The following is a 23,063-nucleotide window of genomic DNA, read 5'->3' on the forward strand; positions in this document are numbered from 1 at the left end:
TAAATGTTTCAGATCATCTAACAAATTTAAGTACAGTAGACGTCCCTACAACGTAAATAACCTGTTCCAAGAACGTTTATGTTTTAGGGTTTTTATGTTATACGAAGCGTAAAATACATGTAAATAGCCTAATCCGTTCCAAGATCTTCCCAAACTCACCCCTTTGGCCCTTCAAAATATTCACAGTCCACCAAATATGGTGGGAAAATATAAGAAAACGTTAGCATAAACATAAGAGTAACATTCCAATATAAAATAAGATAATAAATAAGATTACTGTAAATAAATAAAACTGAAAAACAAAAACCGTTCACGAGATGTCTTGATCAGGAGCGCAAGTGGAGGCAGAAGAAGGAGGAGAAGGAGGAGGAGGACTAGCCTGAGTCGAAACGCGACTCAAAGAGTCTAAGAGTCAGCTGGTCTCACAGACAAACGCACACGCACTACACGATAATGCTGTGTGCAAAATTCTAATTTGTAACTTAACTTAATTGTTTAAGTTAGTTTAAGGGCGACTACTTAGTCTGAACTTGCACCGACTTGAGGCATTAATAAAGTTGATTGGGAAAAAAAAAAAAAAACTTGCACCGACTTGACGCTTTACGCTAGATGGAATTTATACGATGCAAACACTTTACATAATTTTTTTACGTTCAGTGGAATTTACGTAAAAGGAGGTTTACATTATGCGAGGTACTACTGTATTTGTCAATGACAACACAACTGAACACAAAATGCAATTTTTGAATGAAGCTTTTTATTATTAAGGGAGAAAAAAATCCAAACCTACATGGCTGTGTGTGAAAAAAACATTGAACCCGCCTGTTCAAACATAATTTAACTGAGATTAATTGAGATCTATCAGTCTGGAAAAGGTTATAAAGCCATTTCTACAGCTTTGGGACTTCAGCGAACCGCAGTGAGAGCCATTATCCACAAATGGCGAAAACATGGAACAGTGGTGAGCCTTCCCAGAAGTTGCCGGCCAAACAAAATTACCCCAAGAGCGCAGCGATGACTCATCCAAAAGATCACAAAAGACCCCACAACAACATCCAAAGAACTTCAGGCCTCATTTGCCTCAGTTAAGGTCAGTGTTCATGACCATAATGGAAAAAAAGGCCTGCATGGCAGAGTTCCAAGATGAAAACCACTGCTGAACAAAAAGAACATTAAGGCTCGTCTCAATTTTGCCAGAAAACATCTTAATGATCCCCATGACCTTTGGGAAAATACTCTGTGGTCTGACGAGAAAAAACTGTGAAACTGTGTGTCCCATTACATCTGCCGTAAAAGTAACACCGCAGGGAAAGAACATCATACCAAAAGTAGAAGACATCTGGATGACTTGCTGTGATAAATGGAACCATGAATTCTGCTGTCTACCAAAAAATCCTGAAGGAGAATGTCTGGCCATGTGTTCATGACCTCAAACTGAAACCAGCTTGGGTTCTGCAGCAGGACAATGATCCAAAACACACCAGCAAGTCCACTTCTGAATGGCTGAAGAAAAACAAAATGAAGACTTTGGAGTGGCCTAGTCAAAGTACTGACCTGAATCCTATTGAGATGCTGTGGCATGACCTTTAAAAAGGCGGTTCATGCTGGAAAACCCTCCAATGCGGCTGAATTACAACAATTCTGCAAAGATGAATGGGACAAAATTCCTCCACAGCCCTGTAAGAGACTCATTGCAAGTTATCACAAACGCTGGATTGCAGTTGTTGCTGCTAAGGGTGGCCCAGTCAGTTATTAGGTTTAGGGGGCAATCATGTTTTCACACAGGAACATGTAGGTTTGGATTTTTTTTCCTCCCTTAGTAATAAAAAAGATTTAAAAACTGCATTTTGTGTTCAGTTGTGTTGTCACTGACTAATATTTACATTTGTTTGAAACATTTATGTATGACAAACATGCAATAAAAAAAGAAATCAGGATGGGGGCAAACACATTTTCACAACAGTATATATTTTTTTAATAACAAAAAATTTTATTTGAATAATTATTTGAAAAAAATTTTAAAATAAAATTTTTGACCAAAAATCCATGTGGGATTGTGCTGAATCGCAACTATTCAGCGAGGATCGATTGACTGCTAAAGCTTGTGCTTCCGGAGCCAGAGTGGCGCCATCTTGCAATGATATCCCATCCTTATGTAGTACTGTAGAGTACATGTATTCTCTACATTTTATCAGTATTTTTTAAAAATTGCAATTTTTTATATGTAAAAAATTTTTTTTTTAATTTAAAAAAGATTGTAAAAAATTTAAAACATTTTTCGTTTCAAAAAACATTTAAAAAGAAATACTGAAAAAGACCAAAAGAGTGTTTTTTGCAGAAAAAACTTTTTTCTCAAAGCGGTGTGTGTTTTTCTAGAAGCAGGCCGAGTTAGACGTTCGTAGCTGCTGCCTCTCCGAGATCAAACAGACGGAGGAGAAGTACACGGAGACGCTGGAATCCATCGAGAAGGTACATGCACGCTGCCTGAAACGTGATCAAATGCGCCATGATGGATGCTGCTTTTCCCTCATGAGCGCTGTGTTGACATTCATTATTGACTGCTGGATATTATTTATACAATAGTTTAGCCACTGGCGATTTAACACTTTTTCCTGTGTGCAAAAATGACGCAGATAGTTTCCCACTGTAATATGTTTATATTATATTTGTTGTTTTGTGTGCAGAACACAGGTGAGACTTTTATTTGGATCACGTTTTGTATGTCTGTGAAAGTGCTTGAGATCTCACCATGAGCCAAAAATCATGTATTTTTCTTCAATCTTGACAAATTTATGACGACATTTGTTGCTGAGCGCTTCATGGAAAGTGTAATTCAACATCACCACCACTAGGTAGAGCATTTTCATTGGATTTTTGATGATTTAAAATAAGCATATAAACTGCTTTAAAGCGACACAACTGACAAAATGGACATGGATGCAATTTGTATTATTGATTAAAAAAGGAAAGCACGCAAACTCCACAAATAGAACATTTGAAACCAGATCTTCCAGATCTCCTGACTGTGTGGCCAAAATGCTAACCGCTATTCATTCACATGCATTTTTTACATGCTAACCACATTAATCATTCATTAAGTGATGTGTTGGATCCAAAATAGTCAATAATTAACTACACCACGTGCAACCAACATTCCTGCCTGCGTCCTTGTAAGCTGTTGCCATTCTCCGTGCCATCCAGTCCAGCCGTGTCAGTCTGCCGCACGTAAAGTAGCTCCGCTGGTGCGGTGTGCTTTATTTATTGTTTGGCTTGTCGATCTTGTTCAGTAGTGAATTCACATTTCCTATGATGATAGAAGGCACCGAAGGCTTGAATCTCCACTTCCTTGCGAGCCGCTTTGCTTTGATCTTAGCTCCGGCTCTGCAGCCTCGATATGTCTTTGTTACCTCAATGGGTAAAACTGGGAACCACGCCGATGTGAGACCTCGCTCTCACGGCATGTAAAAATGTGCTTGAATAGACAAGTCTCGATGTGGACGAGTCCACATCCATAGGAAAGAAAATTAGGAGAACACACAGAGCTGCCACTCACAGCCGTGCCATTTTGAAAAAACCTCCCCCACATTTTATGGTATATGTACACACAACATATCACAAATAATTGGTGGATACATTGTGGTCATCTATAACCTTGCATTTCTTGCCATTTTTCACGTGTTGCATGTTTTTTCCTGATACTGTATGTACTCCTGCACTTTACCCTCATTCGCAAAGCAGTGGTGTCATGTATAAATATGCATTGATGTTAATGTTGAATGAGATTGTCAGCACTTTGGTTCAACTTTATTTTGTCTTCTTGCAGTATTTTCTCAACCCTCTGAAGAAGTTTTTCTCTGTCGCTGAGATAGACAAAGTGTTTGTCAACATTCCAGTGAGTTTCCCCATCTTTTTATAAAATAAAGGTGATCAATAAAGCATGCAATAGCCTTCAATTTTCATTGTAGGACTTGGTGAAGGTTCACAAGAGCTTGATGGTGGACGTTCAGAACTCGATCCTCAACAAGAACGCTTTGAATCTCTACCAGATCTTCATCAGCTACAAGGAAAGGCATGCCATGAACTCATTCTAACTTCCTGTGCTTCTATGTACATCTCTTATAATACACAACACATTCTGCCATAGCATTAGGTACCCCCCACCTCACTGTGCTACCCGTGTCTTGTAGGCTTCTCATCTATGGCATCTACTGCAGCCGCGTGGAGATTGCCATCGCAGTCCTGGACCTCATCTGCAAGGAGAAGGAAGACGTTCGAATTAAGTTGGAGGTGAGGATGTCATTTATTTTGTTGAATTATCGACAGAAAGTGGTCTGAAAAAGAAATGAAGAAATGCAATGGAGGTGTCCCTGAATGCATCATTACAGCCTGCATGCGTTTTTTGTGCTTTGTTGGTTCCAGGAGTGTTCCAAGAGGGCAAACAATGGCAAGTTCACCCTGAGGGACCTGCTCGTGGTCCCCATGCAGAGGGTCCTCAAGTACCACCTTCTCCTCCAGGTAAGGACGTTTGTACACTTTGCAACTGTATCGCATTTTTTAAATATTTTTGCATCAAGAAATATTTTAACTTCCATTTTTTTTGTTGCGTGCGTTTCTATTTATTACCAGGATTATGTCAAAATGAATTCATAAGACAAGGAACGGTATTTTTTCACATAAAGTTCAGTGTAAATCAGGGATGTCCAAGCCTTTCCCAGCGAGGTTCGCGTATTGAAAAATCAAAGGATGCGTGGGCCACTTTCATATCTTACAGTTTATAAACCAACCCCTGTACATATAGTATGTTAACAAGTTATCCATATGTAAAGAAAAAATAGCCTGCATCTCAACTTTGTGTTAAAGGTCAGTGGTTCCCAAACTTTATACAGTCACTGCCAAATTTCCTCAGTCTTCTCAGGAAGTACAGTCTCCTTTGGGACTTCTTGATGATTTGTTGGGTGTTGTGAGACCAGGTGAGGTCCTCGCTGATGTATGTGCCAAGGAACTTGAAGGTTTTCACCCTCTTCACCCCAGTCTCATCAACGGTTGTGCCCTTCTCTCCAGAAACCTAGAATAGACTTTCCCAGGGAGGCTGAGGAGTGTGATCCCCCTCTAGTTGGAATACACCCTCCAGTCACCCTTCTTGAAAAGGGGGACCACCACCCCGGTCTGCCAATCCAGAGGTACTGTTCCCGACTTCCACGCAATGTTGAAGAGATGCGTCAGCCAAGACAGTCCCTCAACATCCAGAGCCTTGAGGACCTCCGGGAAAAACTCGTTCACCCCCGCAGCTTAGCCACTGGGGAGTCTTGACTACACCAGATACCTCAGCTACAGTGCCAACTATATCCTCATTTGAGGTCCGCGGGCTTCTGTCCCCACTGTAAACATTGTGAACTGGGCGTCAGATGGTTTGCTAGAATCTCTTCAAGGCCAACCGAAAATCGTTCTCCATGACCTCACCAAAGTCCTCCTACACCCGAGTTTTTGCTTCGACCACAGCCGAAGCTATGTGCCGCTTGGCCTGCCAGTACCTGTCAGCTGCTTCAGGAGCCCCACAAGCCATCCATGCTTGATAGACCTCGAGTGTCCACCATCGGGTTCGGGGCTTGCTGCCACAACTGCCACCGACCACCTTGTGGCCGCAACTCCGATCGGCTGCCTCAGCAATGGCAGCATGGAATACGGCCCATTCAGACTCAATATCCTCGTCCTTCCCTGGGATCCAGGCGAAGCAGGTGAGAGTTGAAGACTTGGAGAACGGGAGACTCTGACAGACATTCCCAGCACACCCTCACTACATGATTGGGTCTACCAGGTCTATCCGGCATCCTCCACCGTCATCTAATGCAACTCATTGTCAGGTGATGATCAGTTGACAGCTCAGCTCCTCTCTTCACCCCAGTGTCCAGAACATGCCAATGCAGGTCTGATGATATGACTACAAAGCCAATCATAGACTTGCGACGTAAGTGCACTTGTGGACATCCTTATGTTTGAACATGGTGTTTGTTATGGACAAACTGTGGTTCGCACAGAAGTCCAATAACATCACATCGGACGGGTTCAGATGGGGGAGGCCGTTCCTCCCTATCACGCCCCACCAGGTTACACTGTCATTGCCTACATGGGCATTGAATTCTTCCAGTAGAACTACAAAATCACCAGCTGGTGATAGACTCCAAGAAGGCTGGGTACTCTGAACTGCCATATGGCGCATACGCACAAACGACACAAAAGACCCTTTCCCCAACTCGAAGTCACAGGGAAGTTACCCTCTTGGTCACTGGGGATGACTCCAACACGGAGGCACCGAGCCCAGGCGGCTATTAATAAGCCCACACCAGCTCGCCGCCTCTCCCCTGCAGCAACTCCAGAGTAGAACAAGGTCCATTCACTTTCAAGGGGTTTGGATCCAGAACCCATAGTGTGGGTCGAGATGAGACTATGTCAAGTCGGAATGTCTTAACCTCTTGCACAAGCTCAGGCTCCTGACGCCATCAGAGAAGTGACATTCCATGCCCTGGCGCTCACCCTCGACCGTCACCGAAAGCATATTGTACCGGACCCTTATGCTTTCCCCCGTAGATGGTGTGTCTAAGGGGGAGGGATCCCATATGGCTTCTTGGGGCCCCATGGGTGAAGGACAGACCACCAAGTGCTCTCCTGAGAGCCCTTCCCCTGGGCCTGGCTCCAGGGTGAGGCCCTGATGTCCCACTTCCGGGCGAGGTGCAGCCCCTCCTCTTTATTCATAGGGTCTTCTTCTTGTCATTTTATTACCATACACTGTTTTATTCATTATTAATTTTAATTATTTTTACGTTGATCATCCTTCTATTCACTGTGATTGTTGAATGTATTATTAGATTTATTTTTATATTTATTTATGTTTATAGATTTTATATAAATTTTATAGATTTATTTACTAAATTATTGCCCTGTGGTTGGCTGACGACCAGTCCAGGGTGTACCCCGCCTCTCGCCCGTAGTCAGCTGGAATAGGCTACAGTATACCCCTGTGACTTAAAGGCACGGTCCTCCATTCGTTCCAGTCATACTTAACCAAACGCTCTTTCTCTGTCAGTCTTGGTCCATTTTCTTCCAAGACTTCTCCATTTGGTTATGGGATGACCCAAGACTCTATTTTAGGTCCTGTCTTGTTTTTATTGTACTTTCTACTACTGGGTTCAATTCACTAATGATGTCGGAATATAACTACCCCTACAATCCAAAGCTGATTCTCTTATGGCCTTAAAAAACTGCCTCTGCGACGTAAAAAGCTGGCAGTCAATTAACTTTCTGAACTTAAATGAAAATAAAACCGAGGTTCTGATTTTTTGACACAGCCCTCACTGACGTCAACAGTGCTTTAGGCCCCCTTTCGTCTTATTGCCACCCCTGTGTAAAAAAACCTTGTTGTTTTGACAGCTCGTTTAATCTTGACAACCAAATAAGTTCAGTGATCAAAGCAAGTTTGTTTCAGCTCAGGAGTCTTGCTCAGGTGAAGCCATACCTACCCATAAAACAATTTGAAAGGGTCTTACATACTGTATGCTTATTTCCTCCTGGACTATTGTAACTCCCTCTACTGTGGCCTTGCCCACTCTTCCATTCATAGACTTCAACTTGTCCAAAATGCAGCTGCTCGCCTGCTCACGGGGATTAAACGTTATGAACACATGACCCCTGTGCTTGCTTAACTCCACTAGCTTCCTGTTACTTTTAGGATTTATTTTAAGATTGTATTGCTTGCTTTTAAATGCCTAAATGATCTAGCCTCCTCCTATTTAAGTGATTTGCTGATTTTGCACACTCCCACCAGAACACGGAGGTCTTGTAACCAGTGTGTTTTATATTGTCCCAGGACCAGACTAAAAACAAGAGGTGACAGAGTTTTTGCAGTTTAACTATTGAACTCTCGCCCCTTGCAAATCAAAACTGTTCCTTCTGTGGAATGTTTTAAATCACCACTAAAAACGCACTTTTATTCACTGGCTTTTAAGACAAGCTAATTTGGACATTTTTTATCTATTTATTTATTGTTTTTTAAGTTTGTAAAATTTGTAATACAAGTTTTAATTGTTCTTCTACTTCTTGTTGTTTCTATTATGTTTTAATACTTGTCCCATTGCCTATTTTGGCTATTTCATTAAATTTTTCTAGCATTTTATTTTCTTGATCTGTGCAGCACTTTGGGGCAGCATGATCTGTTTTTAAATGTGCTTTATAAATAAACATTGATGTTGACCCTAGTGAGGACAAGCGGCATGGAAAACGGATAAATTGATTTCAAGATTCAAGAGTTTTATTGTCATATGCACAGTAAGACAGGTAGTTATACTATGCAATGAAATTCTTATTCTGTTCATTCTCCCAAAAAAGAATAAAAACACAAGAAAATGAATAAGAACAGAAGAAACATTACATTAGATTACATAGAAACATTTATTTATTGCATTATAAGGTGCGTGTAAATAAAATTACATAACTTTAAGTGATTTTTGAATTGTTTTAAAAAATAACAATACAAAAACATAACAATAAACATAATGAGACTCAAGGAGTAGGACTAGATACTACTAACACTCGCTTCATAAAATTTTAATAAGAATGAAACTGAAATTTTAATGGGAACTCAGTCTTTTTTCACGCTTTTAGTAACAATTTAGAGTTTTTAAATTGTGTTTAGTTCCTGTAAAATGAAAATACATGTATCGTAATAAAAGACGTTATCTCCATTTGGCCACTTGATGGCGACATTGTCCACATTTTGGGCTTACAATGACGTGGAACATTGCACTTTGGTTACTGGCCAGTGTTTTGATTCAGTGCTGCTTTCAGATGACATGAACTCTTACAGTATATTGCCTCATCATCACATGCCTGCCTCTTCTCATCTGGATCAAAGGTCAGCCGGTAGCCATCAGACGGGATGAGTATGAAAACAGGAGTGTTGAATTGATGTGTCCATCCCTCAAGGGACACTTTTAGAAGAAAAAAGGTGGGAAGGAATCAGACAGGAAGTGAGTGACCAAGCAGAAATGAACTGAGTGGTTGTTTGGGCCTGGCGGGGAACTGGGCCAGGACCACAGCTTTTCAGCATGTCAGGTCACGTGATCACGTCATGTTAAAAACACAGCAGACGTCCAACAAGGAAGAGGAGCTTAAAATTGCAAGAATAATTGGGCCGTCTGGGCTCATATGTTGGCTGCGACCTTCACAAAGTTGTCCTGGGGTGTCGTCAACAGATCAGTGCCTGCACATTCGGCATCAATAACGATTTTTTTCAGTGAGGTTTTTTTTCCAGTGATGTTTTTTCCCAACATTGAAACAACGTTCTGCGCACAACGTAAAATCCAAAGACATAAAAGTGGTATCATTTGGACTTCAACCACAGATTTTTTGAAAAAACATCCATCTAAACTTATCTCAGTGAATTGCAAAAGTCTATTTTATTTTTTCTTTGGCTTTTTTTGCAAGCTAATGGTAAAAATAAAATAATACAAATAAATATATAAATAATAATACAAATGTAATATAAAAAAATGATAAAAATATCAACTCAAAATAGACAATAATTAGTAATCATGATGTTAATATGATATATATGATATTAATAAAGTAATATATATATATATATATATATATATATATATATATATATATATATATATATATATACACAGTATATATACACACACTGTATATAATATTTATATAAATAATAAAATAATCTTTGCTAAAGACGTAAAGTTACAAATGTCCTTATATACAACAAAAAGAATGAAAAAAATATGTGTGTTCCATGAGGGGGGGTGAAATGAAAGAGAAAAAATATAATAACATAATAATAACATAATAATAGTAATCAATAAAATAATAATAAAACAAAAAATAACAAAATATTTAACAAGCTAAAAATCTGTTGAAAAATATATTTGATCATTTTTTAAACATGTTTAATTTGGTCTTGTAATCTCAAATTGAAATATATACATATATAACATGTGAAACAGAATCGTGATTTCTGACGTTTGATGAGTGATGATAACCACAGAACCGGAAATGAAGCTTATTGCAAAGCTTATCAAAGGAAATGGCTCTGGCTGCTCACTACAACATGAACAATATATTGAAATATTAAAGATCAATTAGATACGCATCTGATTTTACCAAGTAGGTAAATAATGGCCGGCATAAAAAAGGTCCATTTTTATTCACATACGCTGATTTTTGGCAGTAATACATATAAAAGGCCACTAGGTGACAGTATCGCTGTGCAAACACTGTCCATTTCCCCTGAAGTTACCAAAAATGCTTCCTTGCCCTATGAAGGACTAAAAAAAAGACAAGTATCTATCTCTGTCTTCTGTGTCCTCCACGTTTCCACCAGGAGCTGGTCAAGCACACTCACGACGAGGCGGACAAGAGCAACCTAAAAATGGCTCTGGATGCGATGAAAGTAAGGAAAGACTTCCATGTACGCCCACGTTCTGGTGCAAATGTTTGACGTGCGCACTTCCTGTTTGTCTTCAGGACTTGGCTCAGTTTGTCAACGAGGTGAAGAGAGACAACGAGACTCTGCGTGAGATGGACGAGTACCAGCGCTGCATTGAAAACCTGGTACTGTACTTCTTCCACACATGTGCTAATCCAGTGGCCTCAAGCTTTGGCGGTTATTTGGACATTTATGAAAAAAAAGACGTCTGCACACCCCACAGCTGTGAGAACGTATTGACGGCTTGCACACGTTATCAGCTGATGATAACAACAACTGTTGCTTGCAGCATCACACAATTTATACCAAGAATTATTCCCTTAATTAGAATAGTCAGTTTGGCAGCATTCTAAACAACAATCATAATAACAATAATAATAATAATACATTTCAACATGTGGTTGGTGAAAGGTCTTCAGTAACCTCGGCTCAACCTGTGGATTATGGGTTTAAAGGTTATTTATACACTCATGGTTCAATGTATATACAGTACATGCCTATCAGCCATTTCAAATAGGTACACCTGCACAAGGATCACGAGAACAATTAGCAGAACGGTATTCTTTTTCTTATTGATTACTAAATAATGATGCTCAATTTCTTAAATAAATGTAAATGTCATTATATAATAATAACAATATTCATGCATTTATTTCATTATTTGCTTTTGTTCGATTATTTAAATAAATGTAAATGTAATTATATAATATTTAACAAAAAATAATGCCTTTATTTTATTATCTTTTGTTAAATTAGTTAAATATAATACAATTTAATATTATTTAAATGAATGAATTTATACTGCTCAAAAAAATTAAAGGAACACTTCGAAAACACATCAGATCTAAACTGGGGGAAAAATGATCTTGAATATCTTTCCTGATAATAAGTGGGTGATGTATTAGTAACAAAATGATGCCACATCATTTGATAGAAATGAAAATGATCACCCTATAGAGGGGGGAAATCAAAGACACCCCAAAAATGAAAGTGAAAAAATGATGCAGCAGACTGGTCCATTTGGCTAAAATGTTATTGTAGCAACTCAAAATGATTCTCAATAGTTTGTGTGGCCCCCACGTGCTTGTACGCATGCCTGACAACGTCGGGGCATGCTCCTAATGAGACTACGGATGGTGTCCTGGGGGATCTCCTCCCAGATCTGGACCAGTGCATCAATGAGCTCCTGCACAGTCTGAGGAGCAACCTGGCGGCGCCAGATGGACCTAAACATAATGTCCCAGAGGTGTTCTATTGGGTTTAGGTCAGGTGAACGTGGGGGCCAGTCAATGGTATCAATTCCTTCATCCTCCAGGAACTACCTGCATACACTACCCACATGAGGTCGGGAATTGTTGTGGACCAGGAGGAACCCAAGTCCCACTGCACCAGCGTAGGTTCTGACAATGGGTCCAAGGATTTCATCCAGATACCTAATAGCAGTCAGGGTGCCATTATCTAACCTGTAGAGGTCTGTACGTCCTTCCAGGGATATGCCTCCCCAGACCATCACTGACCCACCCCCAAACCGGTCATGCTGAATGATGTTGCAGGCAGCATAATGTTCTCCACGGCATCTCCAGACCCTTTCACATCTGTCGCATGTGCTCAGGTTGAACTTGCTCTCATCAGGGAAGGGCACAGGGCACCAGTGGTGTAGTTGCCAATTCTGGTGGTCTATGGCAAACGCCAGTCGAGCTCTACGGTGCTGGGCAGTGAGCACAGGGCCCACTACAGGACGTCGGGCCCTCAGGCCACCCTCATGGAGCCTGTTTCTGATTGTTTGGTCAGAAACATTCACACCAGTGGCCTGCTGGAGGTCATTTTGTAGGGCTCTGGCAGTGCTCATCCTGTTCCTCCTTGCACAAAGGAGCTGATACCGATCCTGCTGAGGGTTGAAGGGCCTTCTACGGCCCTGTCCAGCTCTCCTGGAGTAACTACCTGTCTCCTGGAATCTCCTCCATGCGTCCAGGTACCACAGTGATGCCCTGGTCCAGATCTGGGAGGAGATCTACCAGGACACTACGGACACCATCCGTAGTCTCATTAGGAGCATGCCCCGACGTTGTCAGGCATGCGTACAAGCACGTGGGGGCCACACAAACTACTGAGAATCATTTTGAGTTGCTACAATGACATTTTAGCAAAATGGACCAGTGTGCTGCATCATTTTTTCACTTTCATTTTTGGGGTGTCTTTGATTTCCCCCCTCTATAGGGTGATCATTTTCATTTCTATCAAATGATGTGGCATCATTTTGTTACTAATACATCACCCACTTATTATCAGGAAAGATATTCAAGATCATTTTCCCCCCCAGTTTAGATCTGATGTGTTTTCGAAGTGTTCCTTTAATTTTTTTGAGCAGTGTATATTTAAATGTATTTATAAAAAATAAAAAAGAGAATTTACAAATAATTTAATTAAATGGAATATTATACATGCAGAATCTTTTGTGTATTAAATGAATTAGGTTTTTACTTTGAATGTAGCTTTTCTTTTCCCATTTACCACCTCTTTTTTTTTCATAGCAAAATTCATACTAATGATAGGCTGTGTCACCTATTTCACCTGCAGTTTTTTTCTTGAAATATGACATTATGACAAAACTAATGACACATCTGGAAAGTTGTCATTAAGGCCGTTAATATGAGGTTATGAGGTTAATATGAGGTTATCTATAATATGAGAAATGATCAACACATGATTGAATGGTACACACATGTAGTACACACATATAAACTTCCACAAGCTTTTCAATGAAGATATGATATTTACAAGATGTTTGTTTGACGCTAAAGAACCGGCCTCTGATCAACTACGGTCGTCCAAGAGGAGACGGGGAAGTGCGCATCGTGTCCAACTTTGACAAGAGGAAACAGGACAGGTTTGCGTCAAAGGCTTTTGCTGCCTATCAACGATGTTGCGCTTTTTACGTTTTAAATGTCGATGGTCATCATCATCTTGTTGCAGACACATCTTTCTGTTCGACGTGGCCATCGTGGTCTGCAAGCGACGCGGCGACAACTACGAGATGAAGGACGTCCTCGACCTCAACGCCTTCAAGATCACGGACAACCCCAACTCGGACAAGGAGGGCAAGAAGGTAGAGCAGGGGTGTCCAAAGTGCGGCTTGGGGGTCACTTGCGGCCCACGGCAGTTTTTTTATTGGCCTGCGGCACATTATATTATATGAATGTATTATAAAAATATAATTTAACAATAAAATTAAAAAAAGAAAAATATGCAGTAATTTTACAAGGATAAACTAAAAATATTAAGGAAAAAGTTATCTAAGAAGAAAATCTAACAAGAAAAAGTTGTAATTTTATGAGAATAACATTGTAATAACTTATAGTAATAATTCATAATTTTAGTAGCATAAAGTTGAAATAAAAAAAAATACTTTTTTAAAAAAGTTGGAATAGTATAAAAACAAACAAAACAAAATAACAAACAAAATTAGGTTGAAGAAAAAGTTATACAGGAATAAAGTCAAAATATTATGGGAATGAAGTCGTAATAATTATGGGAGGAAAATTTCAAAGAACAAAGTTGAGATATTTGGAAAAGTAATAAAAAAAACAACAGAAAAAATGGAAACGACAGCTTTAATTTTACAAGAATAAAGTTAAAAAATGATAGAGAGAAAAAAGGTCACAATTTTACGAGATGATGTTATGGGGAAAAATAATGTCATTTTAGCACCATAGACTTGAAATATTAAAGAAAAAATGGGTTTTTAAGCCCTAATATTATGAGAAACAAACAAAACTAAATAATGAGAAAAAGTCGTAATGTTATGGGAATAAAGTCAAAATATTAGGGAAAATAAAGTCGGAATATTCAGAGAAGAAAATGTATGAATATTATTGAAAAAAACAGCGAAAATGGGAAACAAGAGCAAAGAAAAGAGCAAAATTCATACTAATGATAGGCTTTTTCAACTATTTCACATATATTTTTTTTCTTGAAATATATAACATATTATGACAAAACTAATGACACATCTGGAAAGCTGTCATTAAGGCTGTTGATACGAGGTATGGCTCCATGTGGTTTGTCGCTCACTGATTTTTGGCCTGGGTGAACTAATGGCTACCTCTTTATAAAGGTAAAAATGATCAGGTGGTGCTCTGCTGGATGTGGTGGGTTACTGCTGCACTTCACCACAATGCAAACAAAATGAATTCAAATCATAGGTGTGCACATTTATCCAGATTCTCACCAATACTATATGTGTTTTATGTACCCCTTTTCTACAATCCTTCATGGAAATGGATTCTTCTGTGTAATTCTGCTGAGAATCAACACATAAACACGGAAAACGAGAAATAGCAAGAGACGTGTTGGAGGCAGCCTCCTCCACAAACGCACTACGCCGTCCGGCCAGGATGCTAATAGCAGGTGATGAATGTGCGCGGTCGTCCAAGGTTGCTCACAGCCATATATCATTCGCTGCTAAATGAAACTTCAGAGTGTAAACGCTGTGCCACCGAGCGGTGCCGTCCAATGATTTAACATGCAGCAGAGCCCCGAAACACTTGTTGACTTCAACGAGGCAACCAAAGCTGCTCTTATTAGATGTGACACAACAAGTTGGAGAACATTATGGCTGAAAGAAAACTCTGCGCTTGGAGAAAAGGTGGCAAATGGCTGATAAATATGCCTGTGGGCACAAGTGTGACCATGCAAGCAGCACCAGAACCTCCTGAGATGTTATTTGTTTTCATCATTGACCATTACTGTAAGAAATGTACAATATATATATACTGTAATAGAAATACATACTGTAGCATCATAGCAGGGGAGCTTCATTTAAATGGAATGTAAAGCTAACCTTCTCCAGGTGAGAATTTTTGTCATTTCGTTGGGTTTTATGCAAAACATTAGAAGTGACATTATTTTGGAATACAGGCACTCTAAAAAGTTTTGTTTAGTTGTTTATTTTATTTCTATTGATTAATTTTTATATCAATATGACCGAATATTAACCTTCTTATGAGGCCGACATGGTAAATTAAAGTATATAAAATAGTATAATGGTATGCTACAAGAATAAAGTACTAAAATCATAAGGGGGGGAAAAAGATGTGTAATTACCAGAAATGTTTGGCGAAATTTTTAAATATTAAAATGAAATTATATATATATAAATTATATTATTTATGTATTGTATTTTTCAAGGAAAAAGAAGAACAAACATATTTTTCTACAAGACTAAAACGATGATACTATGAGAGGGAAAAAAAAGCCATATAATTACAAGAAAAAGTATTTTTTCCCTGATTTTTTAATCTTATGAGAAAAAAACCCCAAAAAGTTGTAATCATTTTTTTTTAACAAGAACAAATTCATAATATTTTTATGCAAATAAGACATAAAAAGTTTTTTTTTTCCAAAAAAGTCTTAATTTCCCAAGAAGTTGTAATCTTATGAGAATATTTTTTTTCACAAGAATAAAAATGATAATATTTTGAGGAAAAAAAGCATATAATTCAAATTTTTTTTAAAGAGTTGCAATTTTACAATAAATTTTAATCTTATGAGGAAAAAAAACATAATTTTTACAAGAATAAAATGATAATTTTTTTTAAGCAAAAAGCCATATCATTAGGAGAAAAAGTTATATAGTTTTATAAAGAAGCTGTAATTTTACAAGAATTAGGTTCGTCTTCGAAAAAATAGATAATTTTTACAAGAATAAAATCATAATATCATGGGGGAACAAACATATGATTACAAGAAAAAAAAAGATTTTTCAAAAAGTTGTAGTTTTATGAGAAAAAACATAATTTTTGCAATAATAAAATGATAATATTTTGAGGAAAATATGAAAAAACAATGTTGTAATGTTGTAATTTTACAAGAATTGGGTCAGTTGTTATCTAATGAGAAAAAAAATTATAATTTTTTTACAAGAATGAAAGCATAATTCTAGAAGGAAAAAAGTCAGAATTGCAAGGATTTAAAAAAAAAAAAAAGGTTGTAGCTCTATGAGGTTAAAAAAATGATTTTGACAAGAATAAAATGATAATATTTTGAAGAAAAAACGCTGTATAATATTAATGAAAAAAACTTTTTTGTCGTAATATTATGTGAAAAAAATGAAATAAAATGAGGTTGTAATTTTTGGAAAATTATGTCAGGGAAAAGTTATAAGATTATTGTGAATAATGTGAAAATATTATGGGAATAAAGTCATCATTTCAGAAGAAAATTTACAAGAAGAAAGTTGAAATAGTTGGAAATTTAAAAGACGAACAACATCAGAAATGGAAAAACCAGCAGTCTTTCTTTTAAGGACAAAAAGTTATATCCTAACGACAAAAAGAATAAACTTATAATATTATGAGATAAAATGTCATTTTAGAAGCATGGAGTTGAAAATACAGTATTAAATAAAAAAATTGTTACGGTATTTTTTTTAAAAGTAGTAATATTATGAGAAACAATCAAAACTAAATATATATAAAACTTTTTAGCATATCTACAGGTGTTGCTTTACAAAATACCAAAGTGGCAAAGTTGCATCCTTTCATTTTTCACTATGTGGCCCTCACTGGAAAAATGTTTGCACACTCCCGCTTTAACGCGTTCTTCTCTTCTTCATCAGTGGTGCTCCAGCTTCTATGTGACTCACCAGCAGGGCCACAAAGGCTTTGAGCTCTTCTTCAAGACCAGAGAACTGAAGAAGAAATGGCTGGACCAGTTTGAAGCGGCCGTGTGAGTACACTTGATTTGATTTGAATTTATGTGTGTGTGTGTGTGTGTGTGTGTGTGTGTCTCTGCGAGGGCGGTGTGTTGACTCTTTCATGCACATTGTGTTTGCTATAATCAAGCTGCTGCCAATGTATGATAACACACACACACACACACATTAAACAAGCGCAACAAACAAGTCACTCTTCCTCCCCATATGGGGGCGGGAGGAGGGGTACATTTATTGTGTAGCGGTGGGATGTTGTTGCACACATGCCTCTACGTGTATTTGGATGATTGATATGTTTGTGGGGATGAAAACACACAACGTGGGCGTGCATGTGGACTATTTGCACAATTTGGGCCCATTTGAAAAGTACAAATGTATCGTGAGTTTGAATGCACTTCACTGATCACCTGTTCGAAAGAAAAACCACGCACACACATGCATGAGTGTACGTGCGTGTACGTGCGTGTGTGTGTTTGTGTGTGTTTTCCTCTGGGTTTTGGGTAATGACATCAGCAGGAAGTCCATATTGTACCTGAGAAACAAAATGCAAGCTTCTACAATAAGTTTCTGTTGGAGCAGCTTCTCGATGGTGTATAACGATATTTTATAACGATATGATAAGAAGTTATCTACATTTCAAGATAAAACAGCATCTCAGCTTTGTCATGTAGGTGAAAAAGCTTGTTAGTATCAACTTCACTCTTTGCTCTTTTTTTGCCCATTTTTTTTTTTTTTTTCAGTTTTCCAAATACTTTAACTTTCTTCTTGAATAATATTTGTAAATTGTCTTTTCAGAATATTATTTGTTCCCATAATATTCTAACGTTTTTCACCAACCTTTTTTCACCAAGTTACGACTTTTTTCATTATAAAACGACTTTCTTCTCTTAATATTTTGATTTATTCTCTTAAAATTAAAAAACTGTTTTCTCCATTTCTGCTGATTTTTTTTTTTTTTATTTTCCAACTATTTCAACTTTCTACTTAAATAATCCTCGTTAATTTTCTTCTCATAATATTATGACTTCTCCCCAAAATAATTTTCCAGAAATTACAACTTAATTTTGTTAGGTTTGTTTTTCATAATATTATAACTTTTAAATAATATTATTTTGTCTTTAATATTTTATTAGAATGTATCATATTTATATTTAACTCTATGCTCCTTAAATACCATTATTTTTCCTCATATTACATAATATTATTCTTGTAAAGTTGTGAGTTTTTTCTCTCTACAATATTAATTTTTTAGTCTTAATTTTTTGACTTTATTCTCATAAATTACTTTTTTTCATTTCTGCTGTTGTTTTTTCTATTAACTAATTATCTATGCTATTAACTATTTCAACTTCTTTCTTGTAAATATTCTTCTCGTAATACGACCTTATTCCCATAATTTAGATTTTATTTTCATTTTCCTGTTTTTTTATTCTCGCACCTTTTTTGCAACCTATAAAATAAAAAAACAGCTATGGGCCACAAATGTTCCCCAGCCCACACTTTGGACACCCCTGCTTTACACAGCTCAAGTCAGCTTGCTTAGGATGGAATGACTATAGGTAGACTATTTCTTTTTTCCTTATGATTTTTCCATTGTTTTCAATGATTTCCTGTTTCATGGTCAGCTCCAACATTCGACCTGAACTGGCCAACCACAACTGCCACCAGTTCAAGCTGCACACCTTTGAAAGGATATTTTCGTGCAGCTTTTGTCATCTCTTGCTGAGGTAAGAGAGTCCACGTTGAGGAAGGCTTTTCACATGCTTCCGAGACTATTCTGAAGTGAATCCCGTGTACGATCCACATCCTCCAGGGGCATCCTCAACCAGGGCTACCTGTGCTTAAAATGTGGATTGGCGGTCCACAAGGAGTGTTTGGGTCAGCTGGGACTCTGCGGAAGGACAGGTGAGACAAGTCTTTTAGTGCCTTTTAGAAAAGACAGTCCCTTTACTTCCATGGTAACCTTTGCTCTAGCATCAAAATATCAAAATCTAAAAGGGATATTGCAGTGAAATTTGCTCTTTTACATTCTTTTTCTGGGTGTTATACCCAACATATGAAATGTCCTACCCAGAGAACATACACAGTGGATATGGGGCAGCTTAAAATAAACTTTTTTTGGGAATTTTGCTCATCATCCACAATCCTTATGTAAGACATGAACACACGTCTTTCTCTTTTCTTTGCGTTCAACGTAAAGATGTAAAAAGAGCTAAAAAGAGACAGGTAATTGAAGCACATTATGGGACACACCTATTCCTCCTACAAAGACCCCTATTAAAACACCTCCAAAAACCTCCAACAACATTTTATCATATATATCTATGCTATAACCATGTAGTAACAGGCACATTCATGAAAACATGTCATACTTACAGTATTTTGCCATATTTTGGTCATGTTTAAGCATTCCCGGAACCTCCTTCTTGGGTGCATTGAGTTCACATAGGAACATAGAAACAAACGCTACACCGAGCATTAACTTTTCCATCCATCAATTTTCTATGCCGTTTATCCTAATTAGGGTCGTGGGGGTATGCTGGAGCCTATCCCAGCTGACTTCAGGCGAGAGCCGGGGTACACCCTGGACTGGTCGCCAGCCAATCGCCAGCCAATGGCAGGGCACATATAGACAAACAACCATTCACTCTCACATTCATACCTATGGACAATTTAGAGTCTCCAATTAACCTAACATGCATGTTTTTGGAATGTGGGAGGAAACCGGAGTACACGGAGAAAACCCACGCACGCACGGGGAGAAAATGCAAAGTCCACACAGAGATGCCCAACGGAGATTCGAACCCAGATCTTCACGATCTCCTGACTGTGCGGCCAACATGCTAACCAGCATTAACTTTTCCAAACTCAAAAACAAAAACACAGCATACACAGCAACACATATAGCGTTACCTTTTGGTAGTGGCCTGAGACGTGAGCGAGTGTGTGGTGCAGCTACTCGCTAGAGTGGTGTCACTAAACCAGTAAAGTAGTTCTTCGATGTAACACTGTTACTAACAACAATAATAACAATAATAATAACAATGCTGCTGTAGATTGGTTAATATGCAGATCATATTATGTAAATGGGGCATAGTTGGCGTTTCTTTCAGAAGGCTAAGTGTTTCCTATTACAGGCATTCTTAGCTGCGTCTTTTTAGCTGTTTTTATATATTTACAAACGCACAGAAAAGAGAAAGACATATGTATTGATGTCTCACATAAGGATTGTGGATGATGGGCAAAATTGCCAAAAAGTGCTGTTTTTCTTTAAAGAAGGAAAATAAACACATAGGATCAAAAACATTCAGATATCCTCCAACTACATGGTAAGTGAGGTATAAAATTTGTATTATTGAATGATTAGTATTAAATAGGCAGCATACAGGCCACAACCTGCAGAGGGATTGGAGCCCCAGTGTTGCTGTAAGTGTGGGGTTATATGGATGTCAGTTTTCCAGTTGGCTGATTTAGATCGTCTGACACTTTTACCAGTACCTCGTCAGTGCGACACCCTAACTATTCTTCTCCTCCTGTCATTCCGCAGACTCTTCCAAGCTGAGGTCCAAGGTAAAAAGACCAGTGGATTCTTCTCATGCAGAACATCTTCTAACTTGAACCCCTTTCAAACACGCTCTCATTTTACCATCGTATGTGAAAAAACCCCTGAATTTTTACCATAATAAAATCACAATGTTATGAGAGGAAAAGGCCATATAACTATGAGAAAAAATGATAACAAGTTGTCATTTTACAAGAATTTGTAATCTGAGGAGAAAAAAAAACAGATTTTTTTACAAGAATAAAATCATATTATCATGGGAGGAAAAAAACACATAATTACAAGAAGAAGTAAAAAAAAAAAAAAAATCAAAAAAGTTGGAGACCCCTGCAACCTGGACAATGAATTTATTCTGTAAATGTTGTTGTCTTGAGTGAACAGTTTATTTCCCATGTATTTGCATTACTCCAAAAAACATGTATCAAATTAAATTCAGGTTTGTGTCCAATAGTACATAAAATGTTTCACACAAATCAAGGCTAAAAAAAAAAACTGTCCGCCCTAATGTTTATTTTTTAATAATTACCTATTGGAATTGTCTAAGGGCACCCTGACCAATACCACTCATCATAAATACGCTGCAAAAAAAGTACAGTTAATCCGTGTGATGGGTATCGGTATCGGTCGATCTCACTCATGGATGATGGGTATCGGAACTGGCAGCATAAAACCCTGATGTAATTATAATAGGGAAATTTGTTGGAAGAGTATTGAATTAATGAACAAATATAAAGAACAAAAAGATGGGGAAAAGCAAGCTCACATAAGGCAGTCACAATTTCCCTCACTAAAAGCACTTTTAAAATCACACATCTAATGCACTACAGTATTGTGGCACTTCTCTCACTTATTTAAAATGGGTGACAAATACTACAATCCTTTATGACTAATCTAAAATATGAACGATGTTCCAGTTATCTTTGTGTGCTATTTGTGTTGTATTTCTGTGAAGCTGTAGCTAAACAATATCTTACTAAGTTATGGACATCCTATTAAAAGTTAATTGTTTTTCATCGGAAAATGAAAGCACTTAACTGTCCTTTTTTAAAAATGTATTTCCAATATGAATGAATGATTGAACCAGCATGATGATGACTCATTGCTCGGGCCAGACTGATACTCCTCTAAGAGCGTTCCTATCTCTCTGTTTTTCATCTGCAGGAGACGACAATGCCTCCAGACCCAGGTCAGTACCACTTTCCCTTACAATAAATAATACAAATGCAGTGGTACCTCGGTTAACATTAGTGCATTTTTCGGTTAACAGCTAAATTTTTGCTAAAATTTTGCCTTGGCTTGCATTTGCCCGCGTGTTTAGCGTCCAAAATACGGTCCTGGATCATGCCCCAAGATGAAATGCTTGCACATGATTGCGCGATGCATTGTGGGCGGCAGGCACCATTTTAGAACAACAGTGTTTGTTTATATCAGAGTTGTAGAAAGATACACAACGTAAAATACACGTGGACTGCACAAAAGAGAAAGGCGATGGACCGTACCAAGACAAGGGTGCAAGACCTCCAAATTTTACAGGTTAAAGAGAATACGGTCGTCATTTCAGAGGTACGTAAATGTGACGGGACTGGCTTTGTCATCGGCTGCGGTGCACACACATCTACTCCGGTTCTCGCGTAACAGTCTAGCAACCTGGCGGCGCATCAAGGGTGACACTTGGTGTTTCTGCCTGTCTCATTTTACATTCATAACACTCATTTCTGGTTCCAACCATAAAACATACGCATTCAAACTTACTGTAGCATGTTCGCAGCAGCGGAGTCAAACATAGCACATAACACCAGACACCTTACTTACGCGACGTCACTGCCGCCAGCGTTTTTTTTTTTCAATTTCTATATTAAATGGAAACGTACATGTTTATTGGTTGTACAATGTTGATATTTAGTTTGATATATTTTTAAAATTTTTGCAAATTTTGGTTGCAGCAGAGTAATGTGTTTGCTTTGTGTTATTTTGTTAATTGATGGTTTTGTGTTTATTTTTTGGTGTTAAATGCTCAGTTGTCCATTCATTTGTCATTTGTAATTATTCTTTCATCATTTTCTGCATGGAAAACTACAATTATCGCCTATAAAATGTATTTTATAGAAGAAGTCCGGTAGGATAGGCTCCAGCATACCCCCTCGACCCTAGTGAGGACAAGCGGCATAGAAAATGATTGAATGAATGAACTCGCATGTTAACAGTTCCTTAGTGTTTTTTTCTGGACAGCGTACCTCCAGTGTACTTCCGCCATTACAATACATTGATGTATATTTATTGGCTTTACACTCGTA

At 37.9% G+C, this 23,063-nt stretch overlaps 1 protein-coding gene across 5 annotated transcripts in view; it reads left to right on the forward strand.

The window, feature by feature from the left end:
• Positions 1-23,063, forward strand: part of LOC129194948 (guanine nucleotide exchange factor VAV3-like) — a 71,184-nt gene that overhangs the window by 11,903 nt on the left and 36,218 nt on the right. For all 5 annotated transcript variants that reach the window (XR_008573833.1, XR_008573837.1, XM_054800517.1 and 2 more), the window contains exons 6-19: positions 2,377-2,469; positions 3,824-3,892; positions 3,966-4,069; positions 4,188-4,287; positions 4,420-4,515; positions 10,391-10,459; positions 10,534-10,620; positions 13,297-13,382; positions 13,469-13,601; positions 17,112-17,221; positions 18,833-18,934; positions 19,021-19,112; positions 20,755-20,777; positions 21,931-21,955. Coding sequence is in view for 3 of the 5 variants with exons in the window: in XM_054800517.1 (XP_054656492.1) it covers positions 2,377-2,469; positions 3,824-3,892; positions 3,966-4,069; positions 4,188-4,287; positions 4,420-4,515; positions 10,391-10,459; positions 10,534-10,620; positions 13,297-13,382; positions 13,469-13,601; positions 17,112-17,221; positions 18,833-18,934; positions 19,021-19,112; positions 20,755-20,777; positions 21,931-21,955 (1,189 nt within the window). In the remaining 2 variants the exon portion in view is untranslated. The remainder of the gene's footprint in view (positions 1-2,376; positions 2,470-3,823; positions 3,893-3,965; positions 4,070-4,187; positions 4,288-4,419; positions 4,516-10,390; positions 10,460-10,533; positions 10,621-13,296; positions 13,383-13,468; positions 13,602-17,111; positions 17,222-18,832; positions 18,935-19,020; positions 19,113-20,754; positions 20,778-21,930; positions 21,956-23,063) is intronic.

The sequence above is a fragment of the Dunckerocampus dactyliophorus genome, chromosome 2, assembly GCF_027744805.1.
Source record: "Dunckerocampus dactyliophorus isolate RoL2022-P2 chromosome 2, RoL_Ddac_1.1, whole genome shotgun sequence".
Lineage (NCBI taxonomy): Eukaryota > Metazoa > Chordata > Actinopteri > Syngnathiformes > Syngnathidae > Dunckerocampus > Dunckerocampus dactyliophorus.